Source organism: Lathamus discolor, chromosome 6 (assembly GCF_037157495.1).
Source record: "Lathamus discolor isolate bLatDis1 chromosome 6, bLatDis1.hap1, whole genome shotgun sequence".
Classification (NCBI taxonomy): domain Eukaryota; kingdom Metazoa; phylum Chordata; class Aves; order Psittaciformes; family Psittacidae; genus Lathamus; species Lathamus discolor.
The window spans coordinates 73,891,101-73,903,849 of record NC_088889.1 but is presented as its reverse complement, the minus strand read 5'-3'; the positions used below and the strand labels follow the sequence as shown (position 1 = coordinate 73,903,849).

Genomic DNA, 12,749 nt, shown 5'->3' with positions numbered 1-12,749 from the left:
AGGAGCTTTAATTGCCCCTTCCAACCCAAACCAGTCTGGGATTCTATGACAAAAGCCCATCTTGTGCTCTGAGCTCAAGCTCTTCTCCATTCCCATAGTAAGGAGAGGGATGTGGCTGGCTGCCTGTGCTGGAAGTGATGAGGAGCCCCACTTTTGTTTCCAGCAGTGCCTGGCACACAAAACTCCCTCAGCCCATGGGCTTCTTGAGGCTGGATGAGCCGTGCCCGGTGAGGTTTTGGAGGACATCCCCTTCCCCCCCTGTAAAAGGCAGCAAGCAGAAGGCCAGCACACATAGAGCTCACCAGGACTGGAGCTGCTTGTGGACTCCAAAGGAGGCCAGGAAACACCCACTGGAAGAAGTAAAACCCTTTATTATCCCTGTGATAGGAATAACGACCACGCTGCAGCCCAGAGGAGTGCAGCAGCTGCCTGAGCCCTGTGCTGCAGCTGGAACTGAACTGGGGTAAGCAGTACCGTGCACAGCAGCAGCTCTTGGTAAGGGGAGGGCTGTTACAGCACTGTGTGACGGAGGAACACTTCTTTGTTAAGACTCTCTTCGTTTAGGTCAGGACTGGTAGGCTGGGACCAGTGGATGCCACCCTTGCCATTGTCTCCTCCCCCGGCTCTGCCATGGCATTCGTGGGCACTGTGGGGCTGTCACCGGCCACAGGACTAAACCTTGCAGGGGGGCACCAGTATCCCAACGGACTGTCGCTGGGGGGAGGTCTTGGCTGTAGTGCCTGTTGCTACCCTGTGGTCAGGGTGCTGCCAGCCTGTGACAATTTAGCATCTCACCCTCCTGCAGCCCCTCTTTTCCCTCTGCTCCTCACCCCAGGTGAAGTCCTCAAGGCATTGAGGCAGCCTGCCCCATCTCCTCTCCCCAAAACTATGCTACTGGGAGTCCCAGCATCTCCCTGGTGGCACCAGGCACCCTCCCCCAGGAAGCATCCTTCCTCCCTTTCCTTGTACACCAGTCCTGGGGGTTTCCCACTGCATGGCGCCCTGCATCACTGGCTCCACTGCCTGCAGGGATGCTCCCAGGGAGCAAACCCTCCAGGCCAGCACCTCCAATGGGCTCTGAGGTATTCCAGGGATGCCATTCACCTCCTGGCTGCTTACTAATAAGACCACACACAGTTAAGATCCAGGGAAGTTTTCAGTAACATAATGCACCATCATTTTGAATGACATTAGGCAAAGGGGAAAAAAACAGGAAGGAGTGAGTCAGTCACAGGAACAAAACAAAAACCCAACCCAAAAATATCACCCAACCCCTGACAATGCAGTCAATCACTGGAAGGGAATCAGCGCCCCTCGCCATAAATACTAATTCCTTTAGTTATGTGCAAGTGTGTGTATTACTATAGTGCAAATAGCTCTGCATTGATTGCGGAGCAGCTGGCCAGGAAGGGACTGCCCCTGGGTGAGACAGGGACTAGTTAAAGACAGACAAGAATCAACACAGATTTAAAACAAACCAAACAAAAAGCACCCCAACCACTGGGAAATGCCAAAAAGAAATCCCAGATCCCAGTTGCTGCCTCCGATCTGGTGCAGGCAGGGCTGGGCAGTGCTGGTGCCTTATGCACCGTGTCCAGCACCATCCCCACAGCCAGGCTGGGGCAGGACGGTGCCTTCACGCCCTGTCTGCTGCCGGAGCAGCCTGGTGTGGTGCACAGGGAATGCGGATGAGGAGGGGTGACACAGGATGGGGACATGGGAGCTGTGTGTGGTGCAATGGGAGAGCACAGCAGGACGGACATGGGCACAGGGAGAGCATCGCTGGCCTTCAATGCCAGTCCTGCAGCTGCACAGAACAGTGCTGCTGCTTGAACCCTTCCACAGATACAATAATGAGAGCCCAGCAACATGCCTAGGAGCCCTGCAACACCTCTCACCCAGCACTGCCTTCAGCCCGAGCAGTGGCAATCAGACCCATCACGTGCTGTACCAAGGGGCCGAGCTCTGGGCACCGTTCCATGGACACGTCCCATGGCTGCCTGAACACAGCCAGTTCTCCCTGCACCACTCGGGAGGGTGCCAGCTCCTCGGGACACGCTTGCTTCCACCCCTGGGCAAGCAGGCAGGGGGAGATGGCGTTTCCTAAGAGGTTAAAGAAGACGAGCCTCCTCTGTGGGGACAGATGGACAGATAGGAGGCTTGCCTTCTCCCCTCCAGCCAGACACAAAGTGCTTCTAAGGGCAACCACAGCGCATCCTAATGAACCCAGCAACCTGGATCTAAGCTATTTGACAGCCTCTGTAAAACCACAAGCAAACCACCTAACAATACACGTCAACATGCGGGCCAAGACCACGAAGCAGCGCCCTGATGGGTGTGAGCATTGGGCACAGCAGAGGGGCCCTGGGGAACACATCCCGCTCCTCCTCTGCCAACCCAAGCCCCAACACCCATCTCCACCCATCCAGGCTTCCCCCTGCTTGTTGGGCTCTTTGTTTTTGCAGTACAGAAGGGAAGGAATGCTGGAGAGTGGAAGTCTCACATGCACACGCATACACGGACCTGCAGTGGCACGCGTGGCACACACACCATACACGTTCCCCACGGCAGAAGGGACGGCCCCATCCTCCCCGCCCCAGGTGAAAGGTTTCATACATTTATACAGTATTTAAGACACGCTGATATATAAATTACTGTCTCTATATATACTATGTATAGGCAGCAGGGCCAGTCCGTGATGAAGGGCAACAGTGGGGGCTTCTGCTCATTTCCCTCTGTCCTCTGTGTAGTGCTGGAAGCGAGTGAAGCTCATGAAGACTTGCTCCAGGGATATCTGGCTTACGGAATAGTCTTCCAAGTGATACTTCTCTTTGGCTTTCTCCAAGGCCCCGAAGACCTGCAAGGCGACAGCACAGCAGTTACTGCAGGTACCTTGGCTGCAGGAGAACCCCACTGGCTGCGACTAGGAAAGCAGAGGAAGCTTTTTCCTCCAAGGAAACCTGGACGAAGTGACACCTTTCCTGGCAGGAGGGCAGTGGGAAGCCAGGAGATGGGCTGTTCAGCAGAGTACCTGACCCCATTAAAAAATATATGGTGTATATATACATACATATATATGTATATATGAGAGTTGGGGTTGAGACAGCTGGGGGGGTTCAGCCTGAAGAGAAGGCCCCTTAAGGGGAGACCTTAGAGCAGCTCCAGTGCCTAAAGGGGCTACAAGAAACCTGGAGAGGGGCTTTGGACAAGGGCCTGGAGGGACAGGCCAAGGGGGAATGGCTTTAACCTGACAGAGGGGAGACTGAGATGAGCTCTTAGGCAGAAGCTCTTCCCTGTGAGGGTGCTGAGGCGCTGGCACAGGGTGCCCAGAGAAGCTGTGGCTGCCCCATCCCTGGCAGTGTTCAAGGCCAGGTTGGACGGGGCTTGGAGCAACCTGGTCTGGTGGAAGGTGTCCCTGCCCGTGGCAAGGGGCTGGAACTGGATGAGCTTTAAGGTCCCTTCCAACCCAAACCAGGCTGGGATTCTATGTACAAAGGCAAAATCAGCTTTTGCTTCAGGGAGACCCTGCTTTCCTTCTGGAGAGCTGCAGTCAAGGGCAGTCAGTTTGGGCGGGTGGGATAGAGTGGTCCCAGCTCAGTATCCATGGCACATCCTGTGAGCTCACACACCAAAAAAAAAACCACAGGGATAAAAAACACTTTTTAACTTGTCTTCATAAATCACCTGGATTTTGGACAGGGAGAGGCTCTGGAAGAAAAGGGAGTGTGAGAGCAAAGCATGAAGAGCATGTAAAGGGCCAGAAACTGGGCTGCTCCTCCAGCCTCCTGCAAAGCGTGTGATGGACTCCAGCATCCCCTTACCTGTGCCCAGCTGAGGTTCTTGTTGGTCAAGTGGTAATGTACCATGCCCTGGTGCTCATGTTTCAGGACACTGCCTGGGAAAGATGAGCAAGGAGAGGCTCTGAGTTAGGAAACTGCTGAAGCTCATGACGAGCATTCTGCCCTTCCTTGGAGTGCAACTGCTCCAGCAGCTCACAGTACCTGAGAAAGTCTTCTCCACAAAGGCCTTGAAGGCCAGCAGCTCGCCCTCCTCCTCACTCCGTGTTTTGGCCAGCAATGTGTAGCCACTGCCAAACTTGCTTTTCAGGTGCTGGGGGCTGCCCAGGCACTTGAACTGCCCATTCACCATGATGGCCAGCCGTGTGCAGAGAGCCTCGCACTCTTCCATGCTGCAGGACAGAAGAGGACTTGTTCAGTGAGGCAGAAGCACTGAGACAGAGCAGAGGAAGACTGTGGCTGCCCCATCCCTGTCAGTGTTCAAGGCCAGGCTGTACAGGGCTTGGAGCAACCTGGTCTAGCGGAAGGCATCCCTTCCTGTGGCATGAGGTTGGGACTGCATGAGCTTTACGATGCCTTCCAGCCCAAACCAGCCTGTGACTTTGTGAAGATTCTGGAAAGGGGCTGGAGGTGGATTCCCTTCTCTCTGGGCTTTTGGAAAAGGGAGATCTGGGTAAAGCCAGCTATCCTGGCTGCAGCCATTGCCCACCCACCATGCTCTGGAGGGGGGTGCTATCCCTTGGACCACACCACGCTCCTGACCACCTTTTAGTCTCTCATGCTAAACCCTACCCAGATATGTCACCTGTGGGAGGTGAAGATGATCGATTTGCCACACTCTCGCGTCCGTGTCACTGCATCCCAGAGCAAACGCCGGGCCACAGGGTCCATGCCCGTGGAGGGCTCATCCAGGAAGATCACAGGGGGACCACCGATGAGTGCAATGCCAGCGCTCAGCTTCCGCTTGTTGCCACCACTGTGGAAGGACAGAGACCAGCGGTATGAGCATGGGGAGAGCCACAAAAGGAGGGGTGGGGGTGGGTCTCCATGCCTCCTCTCACCTGTAGGTCCTCACGAGCTTGTCGGCATGTGGCTCCAGCAGCAGCCCCCTCAGCATGTTCTCCACACAGCTGCCGATGTAGCGCTCGGGGATGCCCCGCAGCCGCGCGTACATGCTCAGCGTCTCGCGGCCCGTCATGTGCTCCAGGAGCGCATCGAACTGCGGGCAGTAGCCGATCCGCTGCTGCACCTTGGGGCAAGAGGAACACAGTGGGGATCAGCTCACAGACAGGTCCCTGCAAGGAAGTCTCCAAGTCAGGAGGTGCCTTGGCACCCACAGGGCTTTGCTGCACCTCTGCTCACTGAGCTGCAGCTTCAGGTGAAAAAAGAGAAACTCCCCCTTCGCTGCAGCAGTTGGTCTGGTGGGGATGGACACACACAGCATGCCTCTGGACATGCCTGGGTGTTGGACCAGATGATCTCCAAAGGTCCCTTCCAACCCTAACAATTCTGTGACAGCAACTGCGTGGTTTCACGCTGCACTTCCCAGCTGGTTACTCGGTCTGAGGGGCCATTTCAGGTGAATCTCAGGAGAAGGAAAGCACTGGGGGGTCTGTATCTTCCCCATACTCTGGTGTCCTCTGGGGACAAGGGCCCAAGAGAACGCAGAGTCCCTGGGGAGGAGGCAAGCAGGGCCACGCTTTCAGGGGAGACCACCCATGTTATCCTTGCCTGACATCGTCTGGGGCTGACAGTGCTAAAGGCATCCAGGGATTGAACTGAAAGCCTGACCCCTGCTCATCTTTTGCTTTTTCCCAAAGGGGTGGGCAATTCCCAGCAAGGAGACCTCCAGTATGGTTCTGGGAAGGTTTGACCCTCTTGTTTTAGAGAGACCATCATACAACTGTCACTAACTCAGTTTTCACATTTGCAGCTACAGAGCTAAACCCTTTGATGAAGGATTCACCACCCTTGCAAGGTTTGGCTTCCATTTGCTTAACATCTGTCATCCTGGGGGAGAGGAGATTGCTTCCACATGGCCAGATAAGGACTCCACATTCTTGGGATATTACTTCCACCCCTAGCAACTGCAACCATGTCCTCCTCAGAGGCAAGGTAGCCCAGCACAGCCCCAGGACTGTAATCCATCCTCCAGCTCTTGATACCTTCTTGATGTTGGCTAGGATGCTATGGCCATCCACAAAGGCGTCCCCCGACGTGATGCTCTCATCACCAGTCAGCATCTTGAAGGTGGTGGTTTTGCCTGCTCCATTGAAGCCCAGAAGGCCAAAGCATTCCCCTTTGCTGACCGCCAAGGAGATCCTGTCCACTGCTAGCAGCGACTCCCGGCTGTCGTAGACCTGGGGGAGGCCAATGCACAGGCCAAGCCTGTCATTATTCGACAGCAAGGCTAGAGGTGGCTTTACCAGCCACACAAGGACCATGGTTCAGTGAGCAGCAGGATGCTCAGGAAGGGCCATGCTCTGTTCACCTTGGTGAGCTCTTTGATGACCAGAGGGCTGCTGAGAGATGACAGAAGTTCTGGTGGCGACTCCAAAACCTTCTTCCTCTCATCTGCCACGTCCCGGTCCTCTGGCAGCACAGACACCCTGTTCAGGAGTGCCACCTAAACAGCAGGGAGAAAAAACACTCTTGGCTGCTGTGGGACAAACAGGTTGCTCCAGTGCCCCCAACCCAGACAGGATCCATCCTATAGGATAGTATCAGCCAGCTCTGGGGATGCCTCAATCCCTTTGCCAACCCATACCCTCAACAGGATTACTCCCCCCAGGCATCCTGCTCCAGGGATGCTCCCTGTGAAGATGATTTGGAGGGCCTGTCACCAGCTCACAGGGACTCCTGGCCTTGGTTTGGTGGGTAACTTACTTCTCCCTCCCACCACTTCAGCTCACCCATTTCCGCCGCCTGCAGACACCACAGACCAAAGTTCTCAGTCTCCAGAGAAGGTTTGCCTCAATGAGGAAAAGGAGGAAGAGGAAGGAGAAACCCTGGATGGTCAAGGAGGTCAGGTATCGTCCAATCCCAGGCGTCTCCCAGGAGAAGTAGTTCATCTGATAACTGATATCTGAGCAGGGATGGAACAGAATCAACACTTCGAACAAGCCACACTCTGGGGAGGGACAAAGAAGCTCTAGAGAAAGCTGTGAGCCCAAAGCTTTGCTGGGTTCGTGTCCATCTCAGCCCCCACTGGGCTCCCTGCCCACAGCTCTTTCCAACGCTTCCTGCCAGAGGATTCAGGTCTGGAGGGGGTCTAGCAGAAGATGCCCAGTAGGGGCACAGAGAGGAGATCAAGTCACTCCTGTGACTGGGATTTCTTTACTTGTTTATGGAACTTCTCCTAGCCCCCATCTCCTCCAAATCACTACCAAGCAAAAGATTTCATAATTGGATCACCTGCAAGTGTCAAATGCTGCCCAGTTTTTGCATTAAAATGGTACCTGGAGCTACTGCTCACGTTGGGGTAGAGGCCCCATGACATTGCCCAGCTCCACCATCCACCCCACGGAGACCCCCTGGTGTGGCTACAGTGGAATGGGCAGGGGAGGACCAATACAGAGACTCACTGAAAGCCTTGCAGATGAAGATAGCTTCAACAGAGGAGGTACAAAACTGAATGAACTCATAGTTCTGGTAGAAGTCACTAATGCATTGGCCCAAGCAGTAATTGGGTAAGACAAGAAAGACTTTATCCAGAGTTTTGGAAAGGTCCACCAGGCCCAGCTCTGAAAAGAGAACACAGGACGATTAACAGATTAGAGTTAGCTGGTTTTAGAGAAAGACCCTCATACTTCCAAGTTCAGAAGGAAAATCAACACATTTTGTCATGTTTTATGGGTGATAATGGACTGTCATAGGGTTTTTTTTTTGCTAGTGTGGGGACAGCCCTCAGGTGAAAGTCCCCTTGGGGGCTGGATGTTCTTGGTGATGGCATGGTGCAGTGCTGGGCAGGCATGGAGAGCAGTGACCCACCTGGGATGCTCATGATGGTGACTGCAAGGAAGGTGGCCGTGCCCGAGAGGATGTTGAAGATGGTGAGGCGGGTGTAGGCCGTGGCTGCCACCGAGAAGAAGAAGCTGAGGAGGTACATGAGGGGGATGATGGCCCAGCCATAAAGGAGGAAGATCAACATCACATCAACGAGGTGGCTGTCTTGGGTGAAGGCTTGCACGTCAAAGGCTTGGAATATCACCTGGGGCACAGCGATGTGAGGAGATGCACATTTGTCTTCACCACAACTGATGTCTTCTTGCCTCAACAGCCCAGGCAGCAAGGTAACAGCAGCACTCCACTGACACAGATAACCCCCCCTAGATGGCTCCCAACAGCATCCCATGCTTGCCCCAGACAGAAACTTCCTTTCTCAGACTGGGATGCAGAAAAGCAGATCTGGGGAATTCCTCTCCATGCTCCCATGCACCTGTGGTTTTCTAGTGCCCACACCCAAGTGTCTGGGTGCCAGAGGCTGCAGTCAACTGGCCAACCAGCATTCTTGCTGGTCCCTTCTATTAACTGAGGCAATGCCAATGGCCTCATCCTTTTCCCTGCACCCCCACACATCCCAGCCCTCCCAGAGGAGCAGCACTCAGAGCTCCCACCCAAGGACAGGACAGGAGGGTGTCAGGGCTGACTCACCAGCATCAGAGCACAAGGGATGAGGAAGTTGATGATGTCCCAGAGCAGGGCAGAAAGCCAGAAGTTGACCACGTAGACGCCGCTGACGAACTGGACGTGCTTGGCCTTGATGGCGCGCTCGCTGACCAGCAGCAGGGCGAAGGTGCTGGCGAGTGAGGCCATGCCATACAGCAGGTTGATGGCAATGGCAAACCCAGTCTGGCCTCTGCAGGGACAGCAGTGGGGCAGGTAAGGACAGGGACAACTTGACAAACTGAGGCTACACAGGGGCAGCACATCCAAGCCGTGCTCCTTACGGAAGCTATGCTCACCCAGCATACAGAAGAACATCCCACAATAGAAGTGCTCCTCAGTAAGATAAGCATCTCCTGCACACAGCCCACCCAGTACACCACAAACCTTCACCCTGCCTCTGCAGGGTCCCATACGTGTCCCCTCAGGTACAGGTGAGGTTCAGAGACCCTGGTGCAGAGGGCCATACAGTCCCCTCTGCTCTGAGTACTCAGGGAAAACCAATCCCACCCAGTATCTAGAGGGGAATACCCAAACCCTGAGCTATGTGCATGGGGTCAGGCAGGTAAGTCACCTACAGTTTTGCCCTCCTGACCTCCAGAGTATAAATCACAGCTACGTTTGGGTATGAGAAGATCCAGCCTGGCTTCTCCACTGACACATAACCAAGCCAAGCTGCCCCCATGGAAGATATGATCCCAAGCAGGAAAGCAAGCGCTGTGCCATCAGACATACTCCATGAGCTGGTCTTTGGCCTTCTCGGTGATGTTGCGGGGCTGTGGGTAGTTAGTGACTGTGATGGAGGCATTGGGGCCCGCCAGCACCCTGAAGACAGCGTTGTCAGCCAGCATCAGAGCTGTGGCAGGGGAGTGATATGCCTGGTTGTTGAAGAGCGCAGTGACCACCGTGCGGTTCCCAGTTCCTTCAAAGGAGGCAGCTGCAATGTAGTGTTCATTGAAGGCTCCCCCTTCCTCAGAGGCTCTTGAGATGAGGTACTCCTCCAGGCCACCTGCCAGACACCACAGCTCTTGTGAGCAGGATCCACCACTGTGGACAACTGGAAAAGACCCCACACAGCCCCAGCCCTGGTGCCCCACCCTAGCCCCAGTAATGGCCATGAAGGCAGGGTTATGGAAAACACAGCTCTGCTCAGGTGAGGAGGGGCCCTGCCAACTGTGGGACTGAAGTTTCTCAGAGTTCCTAAAACTTTATCCTCAATTTTGGCATAACAGAAATACTCAAACTTGTCCACTGTCTGATGTCTGTTGCAGGGGGCCGAGATACTGAGGATGACTTTGAATTCTGTTCAAACTGAGTATTTCTGCATTCTTTCACCTGGTAACATTTGTTTGGAGCACTTCTTGAGCTCTAATTTCAGGGGCTACCAGTTATTTGGTTCGGTTAATTTAATGAGTCTATTCTGAACTGAACATTTTCAGTGACTGGAAATGTGACAGGAGACCTTGCAAGCTCTTAAACATGAATTTTGCTGCATGAACTAGTTCTAGTCATGTCAGATAACTTCATACTTCTTATCTATATGCCCACTTAGATAAGATCTTAGGCAGAAGTTCTTCCCCGTGAGGGTGCTGAGGCGCTGGCACAGGGTGCCCAGAGAAGCTGTGGCTGCCCCATCCCTGGCAGTGTTCAAGGCCAGGTTGGACAGGGCTTGGAGCAACCTGGCCTGGTGGAAGGTGTCCCTGCCCATGGCAGGGGGTCGGTACTGGAGGAGCGTTAAGGTCCCTTCCAACTCAAACCACTCAATGGTTCTATGGACTCTCCCATGCAGGGAGACAGGTCAGATATGCTGCACTTTGACCTAAGCTACCCACACCAAGGGCCCTCCGAGAGAAGTGCATGGCTTCTGCACACTGCCCGCAGGCATCGCCTGTTCCACGGGTGCTCCCTGATCCCTCCTCACCCAGCACCTCCAGCGGTGACTGGTGCTGGGCATCCAGCAGGTCCACATACTGCTCAGCCAACTTCTGTGGCAGAGCTGCAGTGGCTGGGATGCTGAAAGGCACGATGGTCTGGCCATAGGGCTCCAGAGTCAGCCGGAGCAGGGATGAGTCCCTGGGCCCTGGGAAGGTCTTGGCCACCACGAGGGCAAAGGCAGTGAAGATCAGAGGCACAAGGAACTGCGCTGCCACCATCTTCCAGTTGCGCCAGCTGTACATGGCTCGCTTCATGAACATGGCGTAGAACTGCTGGCAGCACAGGTAGAACTGGGGGAGGAGAAGTCAGGTTAAGTGAGCTCCACCAGACACATCACCCCACGCAGCTGATGGGGGAAATGACCCCACAACCACCTGCACGTAGCCCATGAGCCCACAGCAGAGCCTGCTCTCCATCCGAGCCTGCAAAGACATGAGCAAGGCAGCTGCTTGACCATCAAACTCCATGGCTTCCCAATGGGATGCAGTCACTTTGGGATCTCAGGTGTTAAAAGCAGCCTCAGCCATGACATTTACCTTGCTCCACCTCTCAGTGCTTGAGGTTCACAAGAGGATTAGTGCAACACGGCTGCTTGCCCATGCAACCAGCTGGGGTGCTTGGGAGGAACCAGCCACTGCAAGCACCTTCTTTGCTCTTTAAACCCATAAACATCTTTCTCTCGTTCTACCCCTGGGACGTGCTCTGAAGAAGTGTGAGGAAATTCACCACAGGCACGTAGGCAGTGGGCAGTGAAGAGCTGCCAGGGATCTGAAACACAGCCTAGCAAGGGAAGGGAGATGTTTTTTCTCATCTCCCTGCTGGAAATCCCAAGTGATGGAGCAAAAACCACTTGAGGTCACCTGGGACACCTTCAAGAGCATCTCTGTAGACCTCAAGATGAAGAGGATGGTAGTGAGCAATGCCAACAACCCTAAAAATAATTTGCCCTAAAGAGGTAGACTCTAATTTGACCTTCCAATTCAATCTTTCAAACCATGCACAAGACCAAGGCTCCACTGGGTGACCCTGCTCCAAAGCCCCCCTTCCCATGCCCTATCCCTGTTCCTGCTGCACCTGTATTCACAGCTCTCACCCCGGTGTTGAGCTTGATGCTGGAGCAGTCCTCAGTAATGAGAGCCCCACTGTCATCCGTCATGTCTGTCATGCCACTCAGGCTGCTGGAGTCATCCATGGCCCAGTCGTTGGAGCGTCTCTCGTGCTGGTACTGGAGAGCAGGCAGCTGGATGGCCTGGATATCCATGCTGGAGTCCACAAGCTTCCCAACCCTGTGCCAGGAGGGAAAGTGGGTGATGAAATACAGACCCAGACAGGCTCAAGCTGTTCTTGATCCTTGCTCTTGATCAAGCTGGGGAAGACAAACCCAAGACACAAAACCCAATGTGTGCCCCAGGGAGCTGTGTAGGACACTGAGGTCACCAAAGCACATGGGGACTGGTCACCACCAGATGACACCCCACCAGGGCCAGCCTCCCCCCGCCTACCTCAGGAAGACTTCCTCCATGGTGGTGACGGAGGCGCCGTAGCTGGCGATGCCCAGCTCCTCCCGCCTCTGCTCCAGCTCTGTGAACAGGGCCTCAAACCTGGACAGAGAAGCAAGGTGTTAGACGCTGATGCTCATGAGAGGAGGCACTCCGAGGCTAAGACCCTCTGGGCATCAGTCCTGCAGCTGGTTTGAGTCCTGCAGCCAGCTCTGGGGATACCTGCAGCACTGAACACCCCACTCTCCCCAAGAGCAGCTTCTGGGCTCTATCTTCTGCTCCTTCTTGCCACAGGCAGCCTCAGCTATCTGTAGATCTGATTCTGGAGCTAAACCAGCCTGATCCACACCACAGCAATCACCAGCTATCAAAATCCAGTGCATGGGCAGTGACACGGTGGCCAGGGGAGCACAAGAGCAACACACCAGCAGACACAGGGGAGGAACCAAACCCCATTTCCGAAGGCCAGCACTGATGCAAAGAGCAGCTCCCCTTTTCAGCAAGCCCACGAGGACAGTGTGTGCCCCGGTGTGTGCAGATCACAGAATCACAGAACCATTAGGGTTGGAAGGGACCTCTGGAGATCATCTAGAAGAGGAGACCCAAGACGAGGACAAGCAGGGGTTGATGCTGTTACCTGTGTGTGCTCTCCTTGGGCAGGATGAAGGACAGCTCTGCCCCAGCATTGCTCTCCATGGTGGCATTGGGCACGTACTGACAGATGAGACGGGAGATCTCTCCCAGGTTACAGTAGGGCTCCTTTACCATCACCATGTGATATCCTGCCCCTGGACAGAGGCACAAGAGAAGGGAGAGGAAGGTAAATCACAGCCCAGCCTGGCCCTGCAGTGCT

General features: G+C 54.6%; 1 protein-coding gene across 2 annotated transcripts in view; it reads right to left on the bottom strand.

Annotated features, from left to right (window-relative positions):
- Positions 1-1,137: 1,137 nt before the first annotated feature.
- The window catches only part of ABCA3 (ATP binding cassette subfamily A member 3), a 30,817-nt gene continuing 19,205 nt past the window's right edge, over positions 1,138-12,749 (bottom strand). For both annotated transcript variants that reach the window (XM_065683616.1, XM_065683617.1), the window contains exons 16-31: positions 12,534-12,684; positions 11,900-11,998; positions 11,491-11,683; positions 10,384-10,687; positions 9,198-9,471; positions 8,451-8,655; positions 7,788-8,007; positions 7,382-7,540; positions 6,710-6,882; positions 6,289-6,423; positions 5,963-6,157; positions 4,859-5,046; positions 4,603-4,773; positions 4,002-4,189; positions 3,822-3,895; positions 1,138-2,857 (exon numbers count right to left, since the gene is read on the bottom strand). In XM_065683616.1, the coding sequence (XP_065539688.1) occupies positions 2,726-2,857; positions 3,822-3,895; positions 4,002-4,189; positions 4,603-4,773; positions 4,859-5,046; positions 5,963-6,157; positions 6,289-6,423; positions 6,710-6,882; positions 7,382-7,540; positions 7,788-8,007; positions 8,451-8,655; positions 9,198-9,471; positions 10,384-10,687; positions 11,491-11,683; positions 11,900-11,998; positions 12,534-12,684 (2,861 nt within the window). In that variant the 3' untranslated portion in view covers positions 1,138-2,725. The remainder of the gene's footprint in view (positions 2,858-3,821; positions 3,896-4,001; positions 4,190-4,602; positions 4,774-4,858; positions 5,047-5,962; positions 6,158-6,288; positions 6,424-6,709; positions 6,883-7,381; positions 7,541-7,787; positions 8,008-8,450; positions 8,656-9,197; positions 9,472-10,383; positions 10,688-11,490; positions 11,684-11,899; positions 11,999-12,533; positions 12,685-12,749) is intronic.